The sequence below is a fragment of the Rhinolophus ferrumequinum genome, chromosome 5 (assembly GCF_004115265.2).
Source record: "Rhinolophus ferrumequinum isolate MPI-CBG mRhiFer1 chromosome 5, mRhiFer1_v1.p, whole genome shotgun sequence".
NCBI classification, from domain to species: domain Eukaryota; kingdom Metazoa; phylum Chordata; class Mammalia; order Chiroptera; family Rhinolophidae; genus Rhinolophus; species Rhinolophus ferrumequinum.
Genome location: NC_046288.1, coordinates 32,454,771 through 32,481,970, shown reverse-complemented (window position 1 = coordinate 32,481,970; position 27,200 = coordinate 32,454,771). Strand labels below are relative to the sequence as shown.

General features: G+C 35.6%; 1 protein-coding gene across 2 annotated transcripts; it reads left to right on the top strand.

Moving 5' to 3' along the window:
* Positions 1–1,765: 1,765 nt before the first annotated feature.
* NUP54 (nucleoporin 54) lies at positions 1,766–27,200 on the top strand. 2 transcript variants are annotated; one of them, XM_033106126.1, is made up of 13 exons: positions 1,899–1,965; positions 2,661–2,822; positions 5,722–5,805; positions 5,901–6,050; positions 11,295–11,521; positions 13,066–13,253; positions 14,048–14,244; positions 15,604–15,658; positions 16,120–16,213; positions 21,914–22,021; positions 23,734–23,853; positions 24,158–24,268; positions 26,410–27,100. In XM_033106126.1, exons 1-13 carry the CDS (start codon positions 1,899–1,901, stop codon positions 26,536–26,538), a joined length of 1,692 nt encoding a protein of 563 aa, XP_032962017.1. In that variant the 3' UTR covers positions 26,539–27,100. The 2 variants fall into 2 exon arrangements, with proteins under 2 accessions (XP_032962018.1, XP_032962017.1); XM_033106127.1 differs by lacking the exon at positions 2,661–2,822 and having other exon boundaries at positions 1,766–1,965; positions 26,410–27,200.

The window sequence follows — 27,200 nt, the reverse complement described above, 5'->3', positions numbered from 1 at the left end:
TGAATAACGGCCTATCATGAGGGCAGGCACTAGGGATACAACCAGTAAATAAAACAAAGTTCCCTGCTCTCATGGAGCTTACATTAGATCAAGGAAGCAGGGGGATAAATAAATAAATAAATAATAAATAGATAAATATATAAATAGATAAATAAATAAATAGATAGATAGATAAATAAATAGGTGGTGGTAAGTGCTAAGAATACTAAAGTAGCCAGTGACAGGAGTGGAATGTGCTATTTTAGAAAGGGTGGCCAGGGAAGCCTTCCTTCCTACCAAAAAACTATTCACCCATTCTTTTTTTTCTTTCTCTTTCTTTGTTTTTTTTTTAATCCCCCGTCCCCCTTCCACCTATAACTGCTGAGATTCTGCTCTGCTGGGTCTTCTCCCATCTCTCTGGCTACTTCTTAATACTGGTGCTCAACTGCGACCTCTTCTCACTTGATCCTCCCTCTCTGACAATCCTTTTGACTTCCTGACTTCAGTTACAACCTAAACATGGGCCGCTGTTCAACCTCAGTCTCACATACTCAAATGACCTGCTGTATATCCTCAAATACCACAAGTAATGAAAGGAACTCACTTTTTCTTGTCTTCTCCCCAAATTCCCATTCCTGGCGAATGGCATCACAAGCTACCCAACTGTACAAGCCAGAAACCAGAGACTCTTGCCTGACTCCTCCTTTCCCTTCCCTCCACAGCCCATCAATCAAGTGGTATGCTTCTCAGTCTCGGCTCCTGCTTCCTCACCCACGTGTCAGAGCCCTCACTGGGACTCCTGCAATCACCGCTATAAGCAGTACTTTTTTGAATAGGTAATTAATTTACATTTTCAAAAAGCATAAAAGGGGTTTATAGTAAAATGTCTTCCTACACCCATCTCCTAGCCACTCAATTCATCTTTCTAGAAGCAACCATTATTCATTTTTTAAAATTTATCTTTTCAGGAATATTTTATACCAGTATATATATTTATGTATTCTAGCCCTCTTTTTTCCACCCCAATTTTTTCCCCACCCATACAGTGTTCTAAATTGTTTTCCCTGTAATTTATCTTTGAGATTTCTTTTCAGTACATAAAGAACTTTACGGTTCCCATTTCATGTCTGAATAGTATCCCTTTGTATAAATGTACCTATTTGAACAACAGAGTTGTTTCCAATCATTTATTTTTATAAACAATGTTGTAATGAATAACCTTGTATTCCATAATTTTGCCAAGTCATTTATAAGATAGCATCGCTGGGTCCAAGGACATTTGTAATTTTGACACATACAATGGCTTTTTGTTATTTGTTTTTATTTTTATTAGTTATACAAGCACATAGATTTAAGAATCAAATAATTCTACAAGGTCTGTGATATCAAAAAAACTAAAAGAGAGACATCATTCTCAGAGGCACCACTTTTAGCCTTTTAAAAAAAAAATGAACTCCCATGACATGACACAATTCTTGGTGACTTTTCAGTTTTAGCCGTATCCATTGGCTCCATTATCCATATCCCCACGATGCAAGACGAGGATTTGGCTTTCTTTCCTCCCTGTCTTCATTATAAACACGTATTCAGCCTTCTGCACACCTTTTCAAAGGGACCTCACTAAGGTAGCTTTTAAGGGCTCTCAGGTGGCACGTCACTGCAAGCTTCCCAGCATTTCACCTCGGTTGTGACGCTCTACGCCACAAGAAGCCACAGAGCCCCGGAAGCTAACCGGGACCGGGCGTTCCCTCTCCATCCTCCACCCACCCCGTTTTTCGTGAGTTTCGGCCTCATAGGCTAGGCCAGAAAAGAGGCGGGACTTCGCGATCTGGGGGCGGTGTCCCCGCCGGATCAAAAATCGGAGGGCACCCAGTATCGCGGGAGCAGCGTGTTGGGGTCCTGGTTCCTGCTCCTTCGATATGGCCTTCAACTTTGGGGCTCCCTCGGGCACCTCGGGCACCGCTGCAGCCACCGCGGCCCCGGCGGGTGAGTGATCCCTTCCGGGCCTTCTTCCGGGGAGGAGGGGAGGCCTCTAGTCCCGACCCTCGGTCCGAGGCTCTCGGGCTCGGGGATCCGGGGGTCTCCTGCCGCCGCGGAGACGGGGGTTTCGGAAAAGGGCCGGCGGCGGCGGAGTGGGCTGAGGCGGCTCCTGAGGAGGCCGCGGGGGGACTCGAGGCCCAATCTGGAGGTCGCACACTGCGCGTGGGCCCCCGCGGGGCCCTGCCCTCCTGAGGTTCGCTTCCCGCCGCGGGGGGTCGGACTCCGAGAGGCTGGGGACTGGTCCTCCGTTGCCTTGCGGGAGACCTGCCTTCCGCTGCCCACCTTAGCTTCCGCGATCCGCGGGAACGCGCACGTGGCTCCCGCTGCTGGGCCAGGCGAGGATAAAGCTGGGGGACCCCGGGGTGCTGCCCTGCGGCTCCTTAGGTCCCAGCCCCGAGATGCGGGAGCGTTCGCGCGGCTCCTTTGGTCCTCGCTCGGGGACTTCACGCGCCCGCTCCTTCCTCCTGTTCCCACCTCCTCCGCTTTCTTAACTCGTTTGGAGCAGTCCAGGTTTGTCTTTGTTCACTTCTGTGAAACTTGCTGCAGACTCTTCTAATCCTTATCTCGCTTTTTCTTTTTCTTCTTTCTTCTTTCCCCTCTCCCCTTTAAAATTTTTGTTTCTTTGCCTACACGCCTAGCAGGATTTGGTGGGCTTGAGACTGCCAACTCCACCGCCGGTGGGTTTAATTTTGGGGGTTTCGGATTAACTGCTAATCCTGCAGTGAACTTTAATATTGGGAATTTCGGTGTTTCTACTACCTCGGCGACTCCGTTCAATTTTGGTAACAGTCTGGCAAGCGCAGGTAGATACTGCGGGTCGTATGTGTAACGAATGTTGGGAGCTGGAGTCCAAGAATATATTTTGTGGTTCCTAGAGTTTGGGAAAGAACAGCGACTTGTCTAATAAGGAAAGGAAATTTATCTCCTAATGTCGAATAGAAACATTTGTTACCAAGTTTTGACTCTTAAAATATTTAGTTTGGGGAAGTCTTGCAAGTTATGTTCATTTGTTTGCATTTAAGTGAACAAAATATACCAAGTGATAAGAATTTGGAATGTATTATTATTATTATTTTGAGTAGACTATATCTTCCAAATTATTAGCTATCTCTTCCAAAGTATAAACTTAGCAGTCAGGCCCATATTCCTGGGATTCTTGGACTCCTGCAGTCATTTTTCATTTTTCCTGCATCTTTCATTGGAATTTCATTTTATTGTCCTTGTGTTTCCCAAGGGAACAAGTCTTATACGAACAGCAGTAACCTGTCTTGTTTTTTAACCTGTATAACAATAATAATAATGTATTTCTTTGTTCAACTCAGCCGATTAATTAGTATACGTTCTATAAGATACGTAATTATAGAAAGAATCCCCAATTCTTTGCGGGATAATTTGAGAAATGATCCGAGAGAGCAATTTAATTTATTGTCGTCATTGAGTTTTAAAAGGTAGGCTAGACATCTTTGCATTCAAAAAAATAATTATGAAGATTTTACTACGAAGATGGATTGTTTGAAACTCATTGGAAATTTTGCAAAATAGAACCTATAATGTGTGTATATGTATAAATTTAAAATAGGTCTACGTATACTTTACATACAATGACACAGAAAAGTCTTGTTTCTCAGCTGCTCGTATATGAATTTATTGTCCATATTCTCTTACATTATGCCACGTATGCCCATGCCAATTCTATGCATTTGGTAAACATTATTTATTCCCTGAAACTTATTTGGGAAGTCTGGTATTTTACGCAGTTACTTGTTACTGTAGTGTGAATATCACCTTGGCATCTGATTTGAAAACGTTTTGAAGAATACTTGAAAATTCCAAAGATAAAATAATCCATTATCGTTAAGATATATTTAAAGTGATCATATATCGTTGTCATTTGGTATGTTTGCTTTTCCCTGTTTGCTTAAAATTGGCACTGGGTAAATCAGAAACATTATTTTGAAATTTGTGTTTCTGAGCAAAGCCACCCAGCTGTACTGTAATTCACCAACAATAAGTAAACCTGTTGGTTATTTGCTTGATTTCATGTTCATATGCAGTTATCACTGTTAAGTTTTGAGTTGTGATATTAACTGTTTTTTAACTGCTTTTATATATGTTCAACAACAACCTTCAGCAAAGGGCTGTTAGAAATTCTTGTTTACTTTTTTATTTTATATCCTTGCAGATCCACTATTGCTAATAAACATTTTTGGTATTATGGAGCATAAGATCCTGACTGATATTTTTATTATGTAGCCAATTCAGAATATATCTCAGTTTTTCTATGGAAGTGAAGAGTAATGAAACAGATTTAAGAACCATGTTCAGTACTTTACATGATTTGTAATAAAAAATGTTCACAGTTTTGTACTAGTGCAACAGAACCTACAGTAAAAAGAGTATTTGGTTGTGCCTGCATGCAACATGCAGTCTGTCTTGAGTAATTTTCCATATCAGAATTAATGATGACTATCAGAGGGCTGGGTTTTTTTCCTTCTTATATCTTTTATGTTGAAATATTGATGAATCTCTGTCTCTTAGACCAGAAATATATGAGAGTAAAAGTTAGAATCCCAGAAAACCTGCGGCAGAGCTCAGAGAATACTAATGATTCGAACATTTGTCTTAAAAGTCTTTTTGGCACCACATTGGTAATCAGGTAAAGACTAACAATGAGGAAAACGCATGAAACAATTTTAGATTGGCTAGTATTCCCTTCCATTCATCTGTCAAGTTAGATATAGTTAAGATTAATTTCGTCTCTACACTTAACCCCAAAATAAAATTTGTGTATCTGTCAGAGTTGCCCAACTGGTTCAGAGACCTGTGATAGCTCTGCCCACCTTCCCTGCCACAGCCTTGTGGCACTTGTGGTTTTTTTCCCTCATCTCCTCCTTCAAGAAACACATTCTTGTTGTATAGAGATCAGTATATTGGTATGTTTTCTTTGAAAAGTTGCTTAGTCTCAGTGGAGACTAAGTAGAAATACAAGCTAAAGTAAAATATAAATTAACCAAAGCCAAGGTTGCAAACTGGCAACACACTCTGCCGTTACGATCTGTTGGGCACAATATTTTAAAAACGTTTGAATTAGCTGCAAAAACACAATTGAATTAGGATTTAAGATTCTATACATTTCACGTAGAAAACCTAGTTCTATTTCTCTTGGGGGAAATGGGAATGTATAACACTGCTAAACTACCATTCTCCTGTAGCAATAATCTGCTGGAATTCAGGAACTGCTGCCATTTTTAAAAACAGTTCACATGGAACAGTTCCACCAGTCAGTAAATACCAAGTCTCCTCTGCTCATTAATGTTACCAGCCTAAATCTTATAGGCATTTGAATTTGCAACCCCTACTCTAAAAGTACATACATAGTCATTTTAGGGTTTGTTAAACATAATGGCAATAGGCTTAACAGGTTTTCTCAGCTGTAACTGTTAATCATTCCTTTAGTTGAAGGGAAATATTGCATTGTGGTATTTCTACTTAAAATACTTAGTCGCTTATTTCTTACAACATATTGGCTTCTTGATTAGTGTGGTTTTTTTTAAAAAATGATGTTGAAAGTAGAGAAAGGAAAATTAGATCAATATATTTTGTCTTTATATGTAGTAATTACTTATAAAATAATTTGAAAGAGAAATTACCTCTTAGGTATAAAAAAGATTCTATTTTATTTATCCCCTTATAATTAATTAGGTGGGTTCGGAGGATTTGGGACAACATCTACAACAGCCGGTTCTGCATTCAGCTTTTCTGCTCCAGCTAACACAGGCACTACTGGTAAGAGGACAATTTTAAGTCATTTGTAGAAGTAAATGAGCTAGAGGTCTGATTTTTTTAAAAAACTTAACTCAATTTCAATTTTTCCTTCAAAGGACTTTTTGGTGGTACTCAGAACAAAGGTTTTGGATTTGGTACTGGTTTTGGCACAACTGGGACTAGTACTGGTTTAGGTACTGGCTTGGGAACTGGACTGGGATTTGGAGGATTTAATACACAGCAGCAGCAGCAGCAGCAACCAGCTAGTAAGTATGAGATTTTCATCTTCCAACATAAAACCATAATAATATAGCTAACATTGAGTGCACTGATCAAAACCCTTTAGTGGATACCTTTTTTTGGAGGAATTATATATGTTCTTTTACAGAATCCAAAAGCTGCTTCTCATGTTTATAGACGGTGATAGCAACTGGGGAGAAGACTGCTTGGCATGATTAGGATTATAAGGCCGCTGTGTTTTGTATCATTTCATTTAAATTTTTTGTTGTTGCTAAATAAAAATAACACAAATATAGAGAACTGCACAGAAGTCCAGCTTAATTATATATAAGGTGAACAGCCTGTAACCACTGCCTAAGTCAGGAGAGAGACCCTGGCCAGCCGCTTTAGCAGCCCTCCACGTTCCCCTCCCAATCCCTGCCCCATCATTTAGGAGATGGCCTTGACCTCTACTTCTAAGAGAAAACAGAATCCCTCAGTGTAATTCCTTCAACTTCCCACTGCCAGATCTATTTACCCCCGTGCCCATCCTTTTCTCACCTGTGCTCTGGGTCTCACATCCTCCTACCTTCAGGGGACACTTGTGCTATTGAGTATTCTTTCCAGCAAACCCTCCTCCAACCCCCCCCAAAAAAAAGTCTTCAACTTTTCTCTAAGGATCCGTCTCATCCACATTTAAACAATCTGAAGTTTCTTTTTTTGTTTTCTTAAAATGGAGTAACAATAAAACAGAACTACTTTAATCCCACATCTCACTTCAGCTACCATTCTCTTCTCCCTTTCTTATAAGTTACTTGAAATAGTGATGGGAGAGTGGGATTTCCCTGCTGATGTCTTCTGTTACCTCTTAGCCCACTAATCTAGTTTCTGTTTTCTTTACTCAAATAGATAAGGTCATTAATCATCCCAAATCCAATGAACACTTACTGTTCTTTAATTATGAAAAATTCTAGCACACAAAAATAGCATAGTAAAGTGATCTCATATTCTACCAAATAGATTCAACAAAAGTTAGAATTTGCCACATAGATAAAACAAATCTGTCACCTCCCCCCCACCTGCTTTTATTTTTGATTGCTGAAATGCTTTAAAGCAAACATCCTAACGTGTCATTTCACCTTTACTTTACTATGCTTCTCTCTATAAACATGGACATCATTCCAACTCACAAATAATAATTCTTTGGTATCATCTAACATCCAGTCATTCATCAAATTTCTCCATATGTCTCAAAGGTTTCTTCACTTGGTTTGTTTGAATCATTATCCAAACAAGGTCCACACATTTTCTTATGTCTCCTAAGGTTTTTTTTCATATAGAGAATTCTCCACTTTCTTTTCCCCCCTTATGAATTGTTGCAGAAACTGCCAGTTGTCGTGTCAAATGCCCCCCCATTCTAGACTTGTTTCCTGTATCATTTAATTTTATCCCCTATATTTCTGGTAAAGTAAAGGAAGTTAGCTTCAGGTACGTTGTTAGATTCAAGTTTGACTTTTGGGCATAAGTACTTTGCAGGTGGTGCTATGTGCTTCCTACAGCAAGCATCACATTAGGAGGCTGTCCCTCTTTTAGTGACGCTGAGATTGACCAGTGGGTGCAGGTCGTGAGAGCCAACCTGTCTTGTAAAGTTCCCCATCAGTTTCTAATGGTTTCATTCATTGATGAACGTTGCCTCAATCAGTTATTTTATTAGAAGTTGCAAAATGGTGATTTTCTGATTCTGCCCTCCCTTCCACATTGAAATTCTTCTGTAAAAGGATATTTTTCTTCATTCCCTTAAGACTGCTTGGTCAACCTGAAATACAATTTGTATAGGAAAGGCAGGATAAATTCTTTTAATTGACAATTTTTATAAGAAGTTATTGGTGGTCTGATTATTTCCAATGGTGTCTGAGGAGTTGAGTTTCTTTTTTTAATTTTGTAAAATGAAATTTATTAGGGTGACATTGGTTAATGACATACATAATTTTCAGGTATACAAGGTTATGATACAACATCTGTGTACTTGTTGCATGCTCCCTACCCGAAGTCTAATTTCCTTCCATTTACCATATATTTGACCCCCTTTACCTACTTTGCCCTCCCACGACATGAGTGAAATGTAAGGTTTATACTTTTCAATCTGACTTATTTCACTTCGTATATTACTCTCAGGATCCATCCACATTGTCACAAATGGCAGTATTTCATCTATTTTCTGACTATGAGTTGGATTCCATTTGAGTGTGTGTCCCACATCTTCTTTATCCAGTCATCTGTTAATGGACATTTAGGTTGTTTCCATGTCTTGGCTATTGTAAATAATGCTGCCATGAATGACGGGGTGCATATATCTTTACAAACAAATGTCTTCATATTTTCCGAGTAAATACCCAGCAGAGGAATTGCTGGTAGCTCTAGTCTTAATTTTTTGAGAAACCTCCATACTGTCTTCCATGGTGGCCGTACTCATTTACATTTCCACCAGCATCCTCTCCAACATTTGTTATTCCTTTTCAATAATAACCATTCTGTCAGGTGTGAGGTGGCATCTCATTGTGATTTTGATTTGCATTTCCCTAATAACTAGTGATGTTGAATATCTTTTCATATGTCTGTTGGCCATCTGTTTATCTTTCTTGAGAAAGTGTCTATTCAGGTCTTCTGCCCATTTTTTAATCAGATTTTTGTTGTTGAGTTCTCTATATATTTTGGATATTAGCCCTTATTGGAGTTGTTGCTTGCAAATATTTTTTCTTCCATTCAGTTGGTTGCCTTTTTGTTTTGTTGATAGTTTCTTTTGCTGTGCAGGAGCTTTTTAGTTTGTAGTCCCATTCATTTATTTTTGCTTTTATTTCCCTTGCCTTTGGTTAGGCTCCAGTTCACAAAAATCCTGAGGCCAAGGTCTGTAAGTTTAGTACCCATGTTTTTTTCTATGTATTTTTATTGTTTTAGGACTTACATTCAAGTCTTTAATCCATTTCGAGTTAATTTTTGTGGATGGGGTAAGATAGTCTAGTCTCAGTCTTTTGCATGTGGCTGTCCAGTTTTTCCAGATTTAAAAATTTTTGGTCTTTACTTTTACAAGTTATTTTGAATGCATGAGCTTTAATAAATGGAATGTGTTTGAGTTGGTTGCATTCATTATCCTTTCTGATGCTCAAATTATCATATTTTTGGCCAACGTGAGCCCTGAATGATAACCCAGGCTATTTTTTTTCCTGCCTTACTATTTAGTACTCCTTATTGCATTTGCCAGCTCCATCATCCCCTTTTTGCCACAGAGATTGTGCACATGCTGTTCGTCTTTGTCCCTACCCCATGGCCTGGCTAACCATTTCCCTTAGGTCTTTCCTGAAGTTCTAGTGGAACAGCCTTCTCTTGATCCCTTCTTAGGCTTGCTTAGCTCCTTTGTTTAGTACTGTTACAGCCTTCTACTTCTCTGAGGCACTTACCACAACTGTAATATTTGTTTGATGTGCTCAGTTTGTTTAAAGAACCTTTCTGTCTTGTTAACCACCGTATCCTTAGTATTTAGCTCTATGTCTGACTGTGGGTACTCAGTAAGTATTTGTTGAAAGAATGCATGGTGAATGAATGAATGAAAGGATGTAGGTATGAATATATGTATGATATATAAAACCAGGAAGACTGTTGTCAGGAAATCTAAGGGAGAAGAGCTTTTCAAGCAGGATATGTGTTCAATGAAAGTTGAAGATTTTCAGCAGTACCAGGGCCCTGAGAAGGTAGAAAGGTATGAGAAGTCTCATGCTCAGACTTGAAAGGAGTCCATTAGATTTTATAATTTGAGTTCCTCAGTGCCTTTCAGCTAGAGAATGCTGAGGAGGCTAGTGTGGTTGTAATCTAGTGTGAGTGTAAAAGGAGAAGCTGAATGTAAATCAGTATAGGTGATAGTTAATTTACCTCATTTAAAAGTCGAGGTAGACAAAGCTGAGGAATTTTTTGGCCAGAGCTACTTAGTGAGCTTTTATACTAATAAGCCAGGATTCAAGTCTTCTGGCTTCTAGTCCAGTTCTCTGCAAGTTTCATGTATGCCCATTTGGGAATTAATAATAATCATCTGGTGGGTAACAAGAGCACCTCTCTAGCCCTTTAGAAGCCCAGTTGATCTTGACACTTGCAATCTTTAGAGCTGAAAGAAAACTTAAATAATCCTCTAATGTAGTGGCCCTAAAACTCAGGTCATTTTGGTATTATCATGATTTTTCTTTTATCTACATACCATTTGTATCATTGTTTAAGGATTTTCCTTAAATCAATACTTTTAAACATTAAATACATTTATTTTAAAAGAAAAATTCATACCACTACTATAAATGGAAAACAAATATCATTTGCTATAAAGAAAATAAAGTAAGTACAAAGAAAATAAAATAGTATTAATAAATTCTAGCCTGATACCTTTGCCTTAAACTCCGAGTCTTAGACTTGTTCTCCTTTTGTTAAAAAGTGAGATAAGCAGGTGTCGAGCCATTAAAGGCATACAGTCACCAAACTGAGACTTTCCTTTTTTTTTGTATAATCAGATAATTTTTTTAAAGAATTTTGTGTTATGTGATTTTAGTCCATTCAGTGACTCAGCTGTTACTTAACAGCTATAATATCATGTACCACGGGTATTTACTTCTCTCACACTTTGATCTGATCTTAACTTTGCCTTCTTTCTGTCGGAGAAGTTGTGTGGCAATTTGTGTTCTGGTAATGGAATTAATTGTATTAAGATGCTATTAGAAAAGTGAGTTTAACATTATAAGGATTGTCCTAGTATATTAGTTTCCTTTTGTTGCTATAACAAAATGTCACAAATTTAGTGGCTTAAAACAACAAAAATATGTTACAGTTCTGGAGATTAGAAATCCAGAAATGAATTTCACTGTTAAAAATCAGGGTTTTGGCAGGGCTGTGTTTCTTCTGCAGGCTCTAGGGGAAAACCCATCCCTTTACCTTGCCCAGCTTCTGGAGTCTCTATCGCTTGGCTTGTAGCACCTTCTCCCAGTTTCAAAGGCAGCTGCATAACATCTTCAAATCTCATTCTGACTCTGACCTCCCTTTTCGCTTTTAAGGACACCATTGAGCCCACTGTGATAATCCAGGATAATCTCAGCTTTATTTCTTAATCACATCTGCAAAGTCCCTTTTGCTGTAAACATATTTACAGGTTCTGGGGATTGGGATGTGGACATCTTTGTGGGGGAACTATTCTGCATACCATACCTAGGGTCTCAATGGATCCTTTTTTTTGAAATACTAATTTGGGGGTATATTTTTAGCATTAGGTGGTCTCTTCAGTCAGCCTACACAAGCTCCTGCCCAGTCGAACCAACTGATAAATACTGCAAGTGCTCTTTCTGCTCCAACGCTGTTAGGAGATGAGAGAGATGCTATTTTAGCAAAATGGAATCAACTGCAGGCCTTTTGGGGAACAGGAAAAGGATATTTCAACAATAACATTCCACCAGTGGATTTCACACAAGAAAATCCCTTTTGCCGATTTAAGGTACTAATATTTCTTTTCATCTTAACTTGAGAGTGTATGTAAGAGAGAATATGGTGTTTGGATTAAAATAATACCAAGAAAACAATTGCTTTTTTTGTGTGTGTGTTTTTTTTTTTAGTATTCTTTAAACATGGTACAATTATACTTTTGTTTTAAAAATACAGAAATTACAATATTGAAGTCATTTCTTACATAGTATGTATGATTGAAAGGGACCAAAATATGACTGAGGGAAGGTGTGACTAGAATGTAGTTTATAACTGGGGTAAAAAGTGTTAACAGAAGGGGAATGGTCTGCTTGGCATCTATAAGAAGGGAGACGTAAAACTAGAATTGAGTGGTATTCATCTAACATTGTACATCCTAACCAGCAGACAGGGAGTATCTGTTCTGAGTGGCATGTATAATCCAACTGTCACTATTATAGCTGGATGCCAAAGCCATTAAAACAATGTAGTCGGATTTCTTTGTTCTGATTCCATGCCTGCCAAACAACCTTCTCATTTGAATTTGACTTCTCAGAGTCTGTTCATCAGCCAGTGAGAATATTTAAGTCAATTTGTGTATTTTTCATAACAAATCTATGTATTGCAATCCAGTTTATACTTCAGCCTCTTTTGAGGCTGTCAGTTTTGTTGGTCTATGTCAGTCTCTTAAACCTAATCAGTGTGTACATAAGCCTGTGTTTGGAACTGCAAAACTGAGAATCAGACCCTTGAACATGGTTAAACAAGAAGTGACCTCCTGATCTTGTTAGAAAACATCTCTTTATCTCATCACTCTGACAAAAAGAAAGTATATTTGAAATTTTAATACTTTTGTTTAGTGACTAAAAGGCATACAGTAGACATAGGTTGAATATAACAATTTAATTTTTTTAAGTTGGTAAATAACATACATAGGGTATAATGAACTAATCTAGAGTGAATTTAAATTCTTAAAAACATGCATTATAAGTTGGTGACAAAAGAGAAGAGACTTCTAAGAGTAATTCTCTAGAAAGATAGTTTTTCATATTCAATATTATGTAAAAAACTAACCTGTTTCATGATGTCTTGTATTACATAAAATCCTAAAATGATGGACATTCTTTATGGTATTTGTAAGTTGTCAGTGTTATTATTTTACTTTAAAAGTATTTAATAAATCATTTCTTTATATATCTAAAACTTGAGATTCCATGAATCTGATATATAGTTAAAACAACTTACATTTTGGTCCATGACTTTTGCAGTCATTTTTATATAACATTCAGAGTTGTTACAACAGTGTTCAGAAACATCTAACAGTCAAGTTTTTTGGAGGAAAAAGCTATTTAGTTACTCTGTTGAAAAGGAAATTTTAATTTCACTTTGTAAGTTTGTTATTCTTGGGTAAAATAATTTCTTTTTATAATCGTGTGACCTCCAAGGGCACAAGGAGTTAAGAATCATTTCCTTCACTACCAGACATTAAGCTGTTTCCCCTGTTTTAGCTATTAATATTAAGTATCTGATTTAAGGTCTGTACATATTTTTGATACCGTTTATTTTGTCATTCCACAGGCAGTAGGTTATAGTTGTATGCCCAATAATAAAGATGAAGATGGGCTAGTGGTTTTAGTTTTCAACAAAAAAGAAACAGATATTCGAAGTCAGCAACAGCAGTTGGTAGAATCATTGCATAAAGTTTTGGGAGGACACCAGACCCTTACTGTAAATGTGGAGGGTATTAAAACATTGCCAGATGATCAGTAAGTAGACGTTAAATATACTATTTATTTCTGTGTGTCTTGATCCAAATAGAGTGATCAAGAGTGTTTTGTTGTTAAAGCACCAATTAAATCTCAGAACAGGATGTTATTTCTCAGCTAGTGATTTTTTAGTATTTATATAGAAATGTTTAAAAAGTTTTTTCTTAATCTTGGACTTTGTAACTTATTAGACGCTAAAATTTCTTAGATTTTTTTTTCATTTAGAAACATGAAGAAACATTAATCATGGCTGTGTGCAAATCAAGGGCCACAAAGACATTAACATTAATGGAAAGTTTTAACTGATTACTATTCACGTATAACTTTGTTTAACTTCCCTTGTCCTATAATTTTCATATTTAGTGGCAAGACATTTACTTGGTGATATTTTTAGGTTAGAAGAATTATTGTTATTAGTGAGATATAACTGAAATCAGGTTTTACTTCTTGGTCTTGCAGTAAAGCAACCCATAATCTTCAGAATTTCTAAAACACTTCTCAAATCTAGAAAAAATAGTAACATTTACATAGGACTTTGCAACTAAGTCTTTTACAAATATTATCTTATTTGCTTCTTTCATTTTAATTTTACCATTTAAATTGATTTGCAAGTGAATATAACATTAAGTAAGGATTCCTTATTTTCTGAGATTTAAGAAAAAATATTTTAATTCCCTTTTAAAACAACCATTTCTGAATTCAGCTAGTGCTCTTTTAAAATCACCTGCTGCGTTGATATTTGTGGCTATGAGTTATGTGCTTCGTATTTTATAACTTGGTTATTTTTTTCCCAGGACAGAAGTTGTCATTTATGTTGTTGAGCGTTCTCCAAATGGTACTTCAAGAAGAGTTCCAGCTACAACACTATATGCCCATCTTGAGCAAACCAACATAAAAACACAACTGCAGCAACTTGGTGTAACCCTTTCTATGATGAGAACAGAACTTTCTCCTGCACAGGTCAAACAGCTTTTACAGAATCCTCCTGCTGGTATGTTTCTAGACTCACAGCTGAGGAAATGAAAGGCTTATAAATGTATGCTTCCTCGATTTTGGGAGGTGTTGATTGGTTATTAATGTTAATGAAACCAGTTTCAGCTTATCATGTCTGCTTATTAGGGACATAGTTTTGAATGTTTTTTATTGTATTCATTCACTCATCTAGTTTTTTTATTATATAGCTAATGTTTGTTAGAAATTTTGGGACATCATGATCTAAAGAAAAATAGTCCATAGTCCATCTACCCAAAGGTAATTTACTCTTAATATGTTGATTTATTTTTTTCTAGCTTATGTCTTATTTTAACTGAGTCTTCAAGTAAAACTTCAATGTGTTCTCACCATAAAAGATTCTAGGTAGCATAACGAGATAGATAGACAGGCCCTCTTTATCTCCCTTCCACAGAAGTAACTGCTATTAATAATTGTGCTTATTAGTCCTTTATCTATGATTTTAATAGAAGCATATGTACATGGAAGTCCTTAAAAAGGATTCTGCTCTGTAAGTAGACTGCAGCTTGCCCTTTCACTTACAGTATGTCTTAGTACTTTTCATGTCAGTACAGGAAGGTAGATCTTACTCTTTTTGAAAACTGTGGAATTCCACGGATGTACCTTACATCACTTAACCTGTAATTTTTTTCTACCTTTTGACTATTGCAAACTATTCAACAATTAACGTCCTTGTACATACGTCTTAGAACACATAGGTATGTATTTTTTTAGACTAGATCTCTGATAATGAAATTTTTGAGTCAAGATTATGTATATTTTATATATTGTTAGATACTGCCAAGTTGCTCTCCAGACAAAGTTCTACCATTTACATTCATAACAGGAATGTGTTGTTTTTCTCATATTTTTCATTTTTCTAATATTTTCTCATTTTGCTGTTTTGTCAGCAGTGAAAATTATGTCTTTTAATTTTGCCGCACTGATGACAAAAAATTAATACCTATTTTCCTTTGCATTTATGTCCCTGATTACTAGTAAAGTTGAGCATCCTTTTTATGTTTATTAGCCACGTGTTTATATTTTTTGTGAACTACCTATTCATGTCCCTTGCCCGTTTTCTATTAGGTTTTTTGGTCTTCCTTTCTGATTTATAGGAGCTCTTTCTATATTCTGAAGGTTAATCTATTATCCTATAGGTTATAGGTATTTCCTTTCTATCTGCACTTTTTAGCTTTATCTTAGAAAATTTTTTATTTTTATAGTGGTCATATTTGACAGTCATTTTTCATTATAGCTTAAGGGTCTTGTTTCTCACTTGGGGAAGACCTTTCCCATTCAGGTATTATAAAAATGGAAAATAGTTTCTTTTAGAAGAAATATTTCTTCTTTGTGGTAGGTGTCGATCCTATTATCTGGGAGCAAGCCAAGGTGGATAACCCTGATTCTGAAAAGTAAGTGTATCTTCATCTTGTTTTCATATAAGCACTAGTATTTGCTACTAGCGAAGCAAACAGATGCAAGCTATTTAATTCTTACGTTTGAGGTGGGTTTAACATTTGAGGTGGGATTATTTTCATTTCTATTGCTTTTTACAGAATGTCGACTATGGTAAGGCAGCATAGTGTAGTGAAAACATAAAAATCTGAGCCAGTACCCTAATTACATTTAGTAATTAACTTTTTAATAACTGCTTTTAATAATTAACTTCTGAGTAATGTGTATTTCCTTATTTGTAAAATAGGGAGGTTGAATAAAATCTCTGTGGTGTAACACTGTTGATTTCATAGTCATAGATCTGCCTTCAAACCCTAGAAATTTAATGTGAAATTATATGAATGTTATTATGAAAACCTTCTTGTATTTTGTAATAATAGACATAAGGTCTGAAAATTGACCACTTGCATTTCTTCAGGTTAATTCCTGTACCAATGGTGGGTTTCAAAGAACTTCTTCGAAGACTGAAGGTTCAAGATCAGATGACTAAGCAGCATCAGACCAGATTAGATGTAAGCATTTAGCTTCATGCTCTGGCCCTGGGAGTAGGATAAGGGATCATAGACATTTCTTTTTATCATGTATTATTATTTTATCATGTGTTATTATAGGGAAATAATACAGTGTCTGTTGCAAATTAACAGTTACGGTTTTATACAACTACTTTATTATGGTCTCCAAAATCATGTAAATCTGATTTGATATATTTTAACAATGAATTTAAAATATTTGGCTTAGCAAATTAACTTTCATTTCCAGTTCCAGCCAGAGAATGCATATTATTTGCTTTATTAAACACTTTTATTTATGGGGCCTTATGAAAATGAAGGCTGCAATTATGATTCTTTATGTTGTCATAATATAATTGTAGGTTGATGAAGCAGATTTAAATTATTGAATACTTAAATCTACATAATATTTTATAAAGTAGACTTTTGTAATTGAATACCTAAAGGTTCTTAGAGGTCACTTCCAAATTTTCTAAATGGAATTTCTAATGAGATATTCATTCAGATTCTGTTTGAGTAATGCAAACTTACTATTTTATGAAGGAACCCATTTCATTGTCAGCTATCTCTAATTGATACGAATTCTCTTTCTTACATTGATCCAGTATCTGTCTTGCTCTAATTTACACCCATACTCTCTGACATTGCTTTGTAGGTAATCACTGTGCTTCCTATGACAGCTGTACAGATATTTGAACATCATAAACATTCTTCCTATTTAGTATTTGCTTCTCTGGCTGAAAATTCCAGCATAGATTTGCATGTGAGATGATTTCCAGACCCTTCATTAGCTTAGATTTTCATTGATTTTTCTCTAGTTTTCTGTTTATAATTCGATTAATTTCTGCTCTTAACCATTTCCTTTATTCTGTTTGCTTTATTTTTCTCTCTCTTTAATTTCTTAAAGTAGCAGTTCAGGTTATTAATTTGAGACCTTTTGTCTTTTCTAATATAAGCATTTAATGCTATTTAATTTCCTTCTAAGCACTGCTTTACCTGAATTCCATAAATTTTGATGATGTTGTGTTTTCATTTTTGATCCGTTCAAAATGTTTTCTAATTTCCCTTGAGAGCTCTATTTGACATTGGGTTTTTTGACCAATGGATTATTTAGAAGTGTGTTTCATTTCTAAGGGTTTGGAAATTTTCCTGTTATTTCTAGTCTAATTCTGTTATAGTCAGAGAACTTTGTAAATTTCACTTCTTTTAACTTTGTTAAGGTTTTTAACCCACATGCCTTTGAAAAGAATGTATTCTCCTGTTCTTGGGTGGAGTTTTCTGTTAGTATGAAATCCAGTTGGTAGATTGTTCAGTTCTTCTATATTCTTTCTGATTTTTCTGTTTAGTAGATCTATTGTGAGAGGAGAGTTGAAATTTCCAGCTACAGTTATTGATTTGTCTTTTTCTCCTTTTCATTCTATCAGTTTTTGCTTCATGTATTTTGAAGGTCTGTTGATAGAGGTACATATGTATCTAGGATTACATTTTACTTTTACATACTACATTTACTTAGCAAATTTATCTTTTATTATTATATAATGTCCCTCTTTATCCCTGGTAATATTCTTTGCTCTGAAATCTACTTTCTTTGATTTTTAACATAAAACCACTGTAGCTTTCTTTGGATTAGTGTTTGTTTGCTGTCTTTCTATCCTTTTACTTTTAACCTCCTTAACGGTCATGTGCTGCTGAAGGACAGAAATACATTCTGAGAAAGATGTCCTTAGGAGATTTCATCATTGTGCAAACATCATAAAGTACACTTACACAAACCTTGATGGTATAGCCTGCTACACACCTAGTCTATATATGGAATAGCCTGTTGCTCCTAGGCTACAAGTCTCTACAGCGTGTTACTGTACAAAACAACGTAAGATTAAATCAAGCACAAAAGAAAATGATGTAATCAGGAGATGTGGTAAACACGAGATGTATGAGGCTGCTGCCATCGTAACTCAGCATTCTGCTTTACAGCAAACTATTTTTTGTAAGTAAAAAGAGTAGAGTCTAAAATAATGATAGTGTAGTGTATTAAATACATAAACCAGTAATGTAGTTGTTGATTATCAAGTACTATGTACTGTGTGTAATTTATGTGCTATACTTTTATACGACCAGCAGCACAGTGGGTTTGTTTACAACAAACATGTGAGTAATGCGTGAACTATGACCTTAGGACAACGAGAATATCTCTGCGATGGAAATTGCTCAGCTCCATTATAATCTTAGGAGACCACCGTCATTGACCAGAACATCGATATGCAGCCATGACTGGGTATCATATTTAAAGCGAGATTTTTGTATACAGTATAAAGTGGGGATTTAGGCCTACCATTTTATTATTTGTTCCTTGTTTTTCATTCCTGTTTCTCTTCTCTGCTTTTTTGGTTATTTGGACATTTTTTAGCGTTCTATTTTTGTCATTTCAACTGTCAGTTTTTTTAAGGGTTGGTCTAGGGCAGTTCTCAGTGGAGGATTGTGGTGGTGGTGATTTTGTCCCCCAGGGCATATTGGCAATGACTGGAGATTTGTTTGATTGTTACAACTAGGGAGTGCTATAGGCATCTAGTGGGTAGAAGCCAGGATGCTGATAAGCATCCTACAGTGGACAGTACAGTGCCACTGCAACAGAGCATTACCTGGCCCAAATTATCACAGGCGTACCACATTTTATTGCTCTTTGCTTTATTGTGCTTTGCAGAAATTGCATTTTTTTCAAATTGAGGGTTTGAGGCAACCTTGCTTCCAGTAGGTGTTAAGGCACCATTTCCAACAGCTTTTGCTCTTCGTGTCTGTCACATTTTGGTAGTTCTCACAATATTTCATACTTGTTGATTATTATATTTGTTATGGTGATCTGAGATCAGTGATCTTTGATGTTACTATTGTAATTGTTTTGGGGCTCCATGAACCATGCCCATGTAAGATGATGAACTTAATAAATGTGTGTGTTCTGATTGCCCCACCAACCAGTCATTCCCCCGTCTCTTTCCCTCTCGGTCTCTCTATTCCCTGACACACGACAATATTGAAATTAGGCCATTTAATAACCCTAGAATGGCCTCTAAGTGTAAAAGTGAAAGGAAGGGTTGTATGCCTCTCACTTTAAATCAACAGCTATTATAATAGAAATGATTAAACTTGGTGAGGAAGGCATGATAAAAAGCTGAGATAGGCTGAAAGATAGGCCTCTTGCCCCGGTTAGCCAAGTAGTGAATGCAAAGGAAGTTTTTGAAGGAAATTATAAGTGCTACTCCAGTGAACAAATGATAAGAAAGTGAAACAGCCTTACTGCTGATATGGAGAAAATTATAGTGATCTGCATAGATTAAACCAGTTATAACATTCCTTAAGCCAAAGCCTGTTGCAGAATAAGGCCCTAACTCTCTTCAATTCTATGAAGGCTGAGAGAGGCGAGGAAGCCACAGAAGAAAAGTTTGAAGCTAGTAGCCGAGGTTGGTTTCGTGAGGTTTTAAGGAAAGACGCTGTCTCCAAAACATAGAACCACAAGGTGAAGGAAGCATCAAGTGCTGATACGGAAGCTGCAGCAAGTTATCCAGAAGATCCAGCTAAGATAATGAATGAAGGTGGCTACATATTTTTTAGACATAATGCTAGTGCATACTTAATAGACTGCAGTATATGTAAACATGACTTTTTTCTGCACTGGAAACCAAAAAATTTGTGTTACTCGCTTTATTGCTATATATACTTTACTGTGGTGGTCTCGAATCGAACCCACAGTATCTTCGAGGTAAGCCTGTGCCTGTAGTGCTCAAGTTGAGAAACACGTCTCTAGACATCGTAATGTATCTGCGTACGCCAGAGCTCACAGGCTTTTTTTGGAGCTGTGAGCAAGATGCTCACTTCCAGGTTTGGGGCTGTGTTGAAACCAGATGAGGGGAATACCTTACGGGGAGAAAATGGAAAACTCACCACCGGTTCAGTGGTACTTCACGTCTCCTTCCCTGGTCCTCCTGCCAGTATTTATTTTTCAGAGTCAAATAGTTGTCCAGGCATTCTGTTCAAATTTTATAGCAGTATTCAATCGGAGAGGACAGAGTGGCATGTCGTACGTAGTTCATCTTGTCCAGAATTGAATCGTTCATGTTTTTGCGAGTTTTCCCACTGGGCGTCACATCTTTTCTTTATTGACTTTCAGTTCGTTTACGGTAGATTCTAATTCCTAGTCTGTGTATAGCATTGCAGATACCGCCTCCTATCTCATCTCTCTGTCTTTGGTGTCCTTAGTTGAACAGAAAACCTTAATTTTAATTAATGATACTCATCAGTTTTTTGCTTTGTGTTTTCTTTTGGGGAATTTGCTTAAGAAATCATGCTTCACCCCAAGATCTGAAAGTCTCCTACATTTTTTTTTCTAATATTTGATAGTTTAACTTTTAACACTTGGGTCTTCTGTCCTCATGGAGTTTAGCTTTGTATATAGTTAAGTGGTTTATGAGCGCAACTTTATTTTTCTCTAAATAGTGGGCCAATTTTTCCAATGTCATCTACAAAAAAATTGATATTTTTCCCAATGATTTATCAAACCAAGTTCCCATATATATGATGTAGCCTGTTCTTAAATAAGTTTCAAGGTGTTTTTTTTGTTTTGTTTTTTTACTGTTATGGCTTTGGAAGTATATCTTAATATGTGGTAGAGTGACTCTCCAATATTCTTGTTTTCAAAATTTTTAAAGCTCTTTATGGATGTTCTACAAATTTTAGAGTCAGTTTTTTGGAGTGTTAGAGTTTTAGTTGGAATTGCGTTAAATGTAAAGTTTGTAGAAAATTAAATCTTAACATGTTCATGACTGAATGATTTAATATTGTTTCTTTACTCATTGAGGTCTTTTATGTCCTTTGAAACAGTTTTAAAATACTGGGATGTGGAGGGTGCCTAGGTCACATAATACAAATAACATGGCCCGGCATTGGAAAGTTTCCTTAAAAGGTGACATGTGCAGGTGGACATGCTAAAATATATCTTGCACACCTTCTCACCTTTTATTTTAATATCTCAGTATAAGCCAATGCCATAGATGAACAATTATGGGATTAAATTCTGATTTGGAAACTTTAATGAAATGGAATTTTAACTCAGTCTGTAAGATTAATACTTCATCAGGCAGAACAGTGGGATTTCAGACCAAGCAAAGAGCAAGTCAGATACCCAGAGGCATAAAAAATGTACTCAGCTATGTAATTAATATCCTTCCTTTCCCCCCTACTCTGATCACTCCCTCCAAAGTTTTCTGTTAACAGTTAAGAATTGGACTATATTTTCTAGAAGTAGTTAGATTTAATTGTCTCTTAAGGTCCCTCCTGGGTGTCACTTTATAGATCTTTTTCCATTCATAGCCTAGTTGTTGGCTCTGTTCTATAAAATTACTTCAAATTCCTTAATTATTTCTGAAGTATATGTTTTATTTTTCTATACACTTTGCCTCATGACTAAATTTCCTGGAGCTCTAAATAAATTTTTGAATGGTACATTTTAATTTTTAGATGTACAAAGATGGAGAAATATAAAGGAATATTTAAAAGAAAAGGGTTTGTATTTTGAGGAATGACTCAGGCTCATCTGAGAAATTAGACTTTGTGTATCGGTAAATAGTTGATAAATAGTTGTGATAAATAGAACCTGATAAATAGTTGTGCTATCTATACTTGATTTACCTTTAAAAAAATTTTTTTAAACAGATCATATCGGAAGATATTAGTGAATTACAGAAGAATCAAACTACAACTATGGCCAAAATTGCACAATACAAGAGGAAACTCATGGACCTTTCCCATAGAACCTTACAGGTAATAATTTGGTTATTTTTTTCAACATTTATAAGACTGTATGTGTGGTAGAAGTGCTAAATATGGATTTTTGCAATAGGAAAACAGACCAAAAGGTACTACTAATAGTCTGAAACTGAAAGTACCAAACTTTCTCAGCAAAACCTGGAAGTTGAAGGAGCAGTCTCACAGGACTGGGCGAAGAAAGTTAAAAATATTCCAAAATTCACCTCTTACTGAGAGAGTAGGGGGAAAGCAGTAAATAAATAAATAAATCATCTTGATGTAAGGAAAGCATACGTCAGATCAGTATCTGGTTTTCATAAAGATAAAAAAATACATACTTGATTTTGAGTGCTAGAAAAGGGAGTGTAACTATTAATGGATTAAAAAGAACAATAGGACTTGTAAGTTAACAACAGGAAATAAAAGAATGAATAGAAAAAAATCAAATTATCAATTATCATGAAAACAGAAACAGTGGGATACAGCAAAACCTGTATCCAGAGGAAAATTTATAGTCTTAAAAAAATGTTCATTTTTAAAATACAAATGCAAAAAAAATAAGGAACTTAGTATTCATTTTAAGCCAAAAGTAGCCAGTGAGAAATAAAGATAATGTAAAATGTGTGAAACCAAAAAAGTTAGCCGTAGTAGAAAGAATAAGTTGAAAAGCTGTTTTTTTGAAAAGACCAATTAAAATGGTTAAACATCTCATGAGTCTGAAGAAAGAAAAATTTGTGAGAAAGGAGACATTACCACAGATATACAGAACAGAAATTCAGTCGGTGTATTGAATAAATAATGCTGGAGTACCAGGCTATCCATCTGGAAAAAAGTAAAACTGGACCGCTATTATCATACCATACACCAAAAAAAGATGGATTAAAAACTTCAAGAAATTTATGAGGCTAGGGATTGAAGAGACTTTTGGCCAGAAAGCCAGAAACTATGAAACAAAATTGGCTACATGAGAATAAGAAAATTTTGTATAGTGAAAGATACCAGAAACCATTTGTCAATAATTGATAGGTTTCAGAAAAAAACATTTGAATTTGGAAACAGCTCTGATTTTAGCTGTAGTGTTAAATATTCATATTATACAAAGAGATCCTATAATTTGGAAAAAATAACATGTATGGGCAAAGAGTGTATAAGGGCAGTTCATAATATGGAAATTCAGATTAAAGAAAAAATTTGAGCTCCCTTTGCCCTCATTAGATGGGGAAAAATGTAAACACAACATTTTGCTGACAAGAAGGCAGGGGAAAGGGTACTCTCTTATGTACCCTGATGAATTTAAATTATTAGGACCTTTTGAGAAAGCAATCTGGCAGCTTCTGTTAACATGGAATCACATACTTTTAAACCCAGCAGTCTCATTCTTGGGGTCTATACCAGTAAATAAAGGTAATATACAAAAATGTTTATTATAGCATTGTTGATAGTGTCAGAACTTGAAACAAAATATATTCCCTTCAGTAGAAGAATAAATTATGGGTTAATAATGCATGAAAAATTATGCAGCCATTGAAAACAGTATCAATGTACTAATGTAACTTGTCTAATGCAAATGGATAAACAATTCAAATCTTGAACTGTTAAAATTCATACTATATTATTAGTGTATTATTCAACTGATTTCTTTCAACAACTGATTGTAATGAAATTACTTGTAATGAAATAGCTGAAGAGAGGTGATTTATTGGTATTGGTGGGTTGTCTTTGTATAGGTCCTAATCAAACAGGAAATTCAGAGGAAGAGTGGGTATGCCATCCAAGCTGATGAAGAGCAGTTGCGAGTTCAGCTAGATACAATTCAGTGTGAACTAAATGCACCTACTCAGTTTAAGGTAAGCACTTACAACACCACAAAGCTAAAATTTATTTCTGGTGGATCTTTAGAAAAATGGTACTTGGTCTTCAAAAAGAGAAATTTTTGTTTTTTAAAGTATTTGTTCTCTTTAATCAAAATTTCCTTTCTAAAGTAGACTCTTAATTGTGATGTTTTTGGCTTGTATTAATATTTCAAATACTGTACAGAGGGAGAATTAGACACCTTTAATAAAGTAGTACTCATCTTTTAAAGGAACACATTCTCTTCTAGAAGTGGTTGCTGTTGTTGGCAGTTGTAATTGAACTCAGTCTTATTTTTAGGGCCGACTGAATGAATTGATGTCCCAAATCAGGATGCAGAATCATTTTGGAGCAGTCAAATCTGAAGAAAGGTATTACATAGATGCAGATCTGTTACGAGAAATCAAGCAGGTAAGTGTTGCACTAGAGTGCACTTTTAAAAAGGTGAATTCACCACTTCACATCTCTTAAGATGGCTATTATCCAAAAAAAAAGAAAAAAAAAAACCCTAAAAAGAACCTCAATAACACATGTTGACAAGGATGTGAAGCAAATGGAACCCTTGTGCATTGCTGGTGGTAGTGTAAAGCGGTGCAGCCATTGTGGAAAACAGTTCCTTAAAAAAACACATGGAATTAACTATATGATCCAACAATTCTGTTTCTGGGTATATACCTAAAAGAATTGAAAGCAGGAACTTAAACAGATACATTATTCACAGTAGCCAAAATGTGAGAGCAAGCCAAGTGTCCATAGATGGATGAATAGCTAACCAAAATATGGTGTATTCATACAATGGAATGTTCTTCAACCTTAAAAAGGGAAGACATTCTGACACAGTACAACCTAGATGAACCTTGAAGACATTATGCCAAGTGAAATAAGCCAGTGTAAAAGGACAGATGTTTTATGATTCACTTCCATGAGGGATGTAGAGTAGTCCAATTCACAGAATGGATGGTGGTTGCCAGAAGCTGAGGGGAAGGGCAATGGGGAGTTAGTGTGTAATGGGTACAGAACTGCAGATTGGGAAGATGAAAAAGCTCTAGAGATAGAGTGTAGTGATTGTTGCACAGTGTGAAGGTACTTAATGCTACCGAATTGTACACTTAAAAATGGTTAAAATAGGCATTTTTGTCATGTATATTTTACCATAATAAAAAAATAAATCCGTCTCTTCCCCACCTCCAAAAAAGATGAATTCAGAGGTTACAGAGGCACGGAAGTTCCCTCAACCCTGCGACTCAGTGTGTAGGCAGCGCGGTACCGGCACCTGCCACGTCATTAGAAATGCAGAATCTCAATCTTTAATCCAGACCTACTTGGTCTACAGTTTATCAAGAGCATGGAGTGATTTGTATGCAAATTTTAAGAAGTAGCTGCTCTGTATCATATCTTTCCAACTTGTATCCCACATATAAATTATAAATATGTGGATTATTGATCCCATCAGCCATCAGGGTTGAACATCCAACCATTTGTCTAAGGTTCACGTTGTATTAATAAATTGGGAAGTAGTGCTCTAGCTTATTTTCATTAGTATAAATACAGATTGATTTAATGAGAGCTGTCCAACCATTGACTGTGTCTAAACAATATATTCAGATGGTAAACTCGGTGGAACATATTAGGTAAGACTGTTGGCATGGTCCTGAGGATTTTCGATGGTTATAAATGTCAGCAATTCTGATTTTATGATGTGCTTTAGAATGGATATTTCCATTTTATGCAATTAAAAACTAGTTTGGCTTCTAGGTTCCTGGAAGGTATACATGCACTCGATTATATTCCATTGTAAATATTTGCAATAAAATTAACTGAAAGATTCTAACATATTGGAATAAAGAACTGTATTAAAGAGTCTATGTATGCAATAAAATTGTGAATAGTATAAACACCTACCTAAAATGGTGAAAAGCAGAATAGTTTTGGGGTTGAATCACGGCTTATCACCTAGTGTATGAGCACATTACTTACCTGTATCTCAATTTCTTTCTCTGTAGAAAAGAGGTAATAATAGTACCAAAGTGTGCGCAAAAGGATTTTAAATGAGTTAAGTTAGTTAATATCAAGTTAGTTAATATCTATGAAGCTTTTAATATTCCCTTAACACCTGGGGAGGGACTCTTAAAAATGTTAGCAATTATAGTTATCACCATTATCATCACTATGTACTTTGTACTGCAAAACATGAAAATTCTGTTTTCAGAAGGATTATTTTGCTGGTCATCTATATTTCCCTTTTGCGTTGTTTTAATATCATACCTTTGTTTTGTTTTTTTTATCAAAGGTTGATAAAAGGAATCTAAAAAACATCTGCATGTTCTGTAAAATTTGTTGAAGATATTTTTCATTTTATGTTTGTATTGCTTTTTATAATGTGTATTTTACTGTAGATAATGTACAAATATTAGCAAAAGATACAGTACAACATTTAAATAGGCATGCCCACTATATTTAGAGCAGATAAGTGCTGTGTTGCTAGTCCTTTTCCTGTGAGTAGCTTGCAGTTTAATAGAGTAATCTATTAATATATTTTTAATTTCTTCCAGCATTTGAAACAACAACAGGAAGGCCTTAGCCACTTGATTAGCATCATAAAAGATGACCTAGAAGATATAAAGTTGGTAGAACATGGATTGAATGAAACCATCCACGTCAGAGGTGGTGTCTTTAGTTGACAGTTCACAGACTTGTGTTAAACATTTGTGAAATGAATCTTCTTGCTGCGTCAGACCACATGGGGGAAAATAAAAAGAAAACAGTCCTCTCCTGGCTTAGTTTTGAGGTGACTGACAAATTACTGTTCTCAAAAACTGAAGTAAGTCATTTCACAGCTCTTCAAAGACAGCCTTTGAAAGATAGCAAACAGCTGTTATTTACTTTGAGAAGTACATAATTACCAAACATATGTACAATTGTACATTTTTACAGCAGCATTTCTCTTAAAAATAATCATTATTTAATGGTTATTTTCCATTGAGCCTGTACTCTGCTTTCCATAGCAAGTAAATATGAAATACCTACTTTGCACATAAACTGTGATTACTTGGTTGTCGGAGATTTGTACTTCAGAATGTAAATGTACATCAGTTTTTATATTTGTGAATTCATCTGTGGGAGGAGTAAAGAAAATCTAAGAGTATTTAATGATTAGTGTGGTTTTCTTTTCATTTATAAAGATTTGAAAATATATTTTTATATTATTTTACTTATTTGGAATTTACAGACCACACCTAAGCAATTAGGATATACAAAATTACATTTTATCATTTTATGCAACTTTTTGTTTAAACCTTTTTATTTCTAAAGATGAAAACAAATAAATTCTTGATTGTAATTA

What these genes read in the sequence shown, in the direction of transcription:
- NUP54 (XM_033106126.1), top strand. Translation starts at nt 1,899, where the DNA reads ATGGCCTTCAACTTTGGGGCTCCCTCGGGCACCTCGGGCACCGCTGCA. An exon ending in AGCTAACACAGGCACTACTG is followed by an intron (nt 5,806 to 5,900) that starts GTAAGAGGACAA and finishes TTTCCTTCAAAG; the next exon opens with GACTTTTTGGTGGTACTCAG. An exon ending in AAAACATTGCCAGATGATCA is followed by an intron (nt 13,254 to 14,047) that starts GTAAGTAGACGT and finishes TTTTTTTCCCAG; the next exon opens with GACAGAAGTTGTCATTTATG.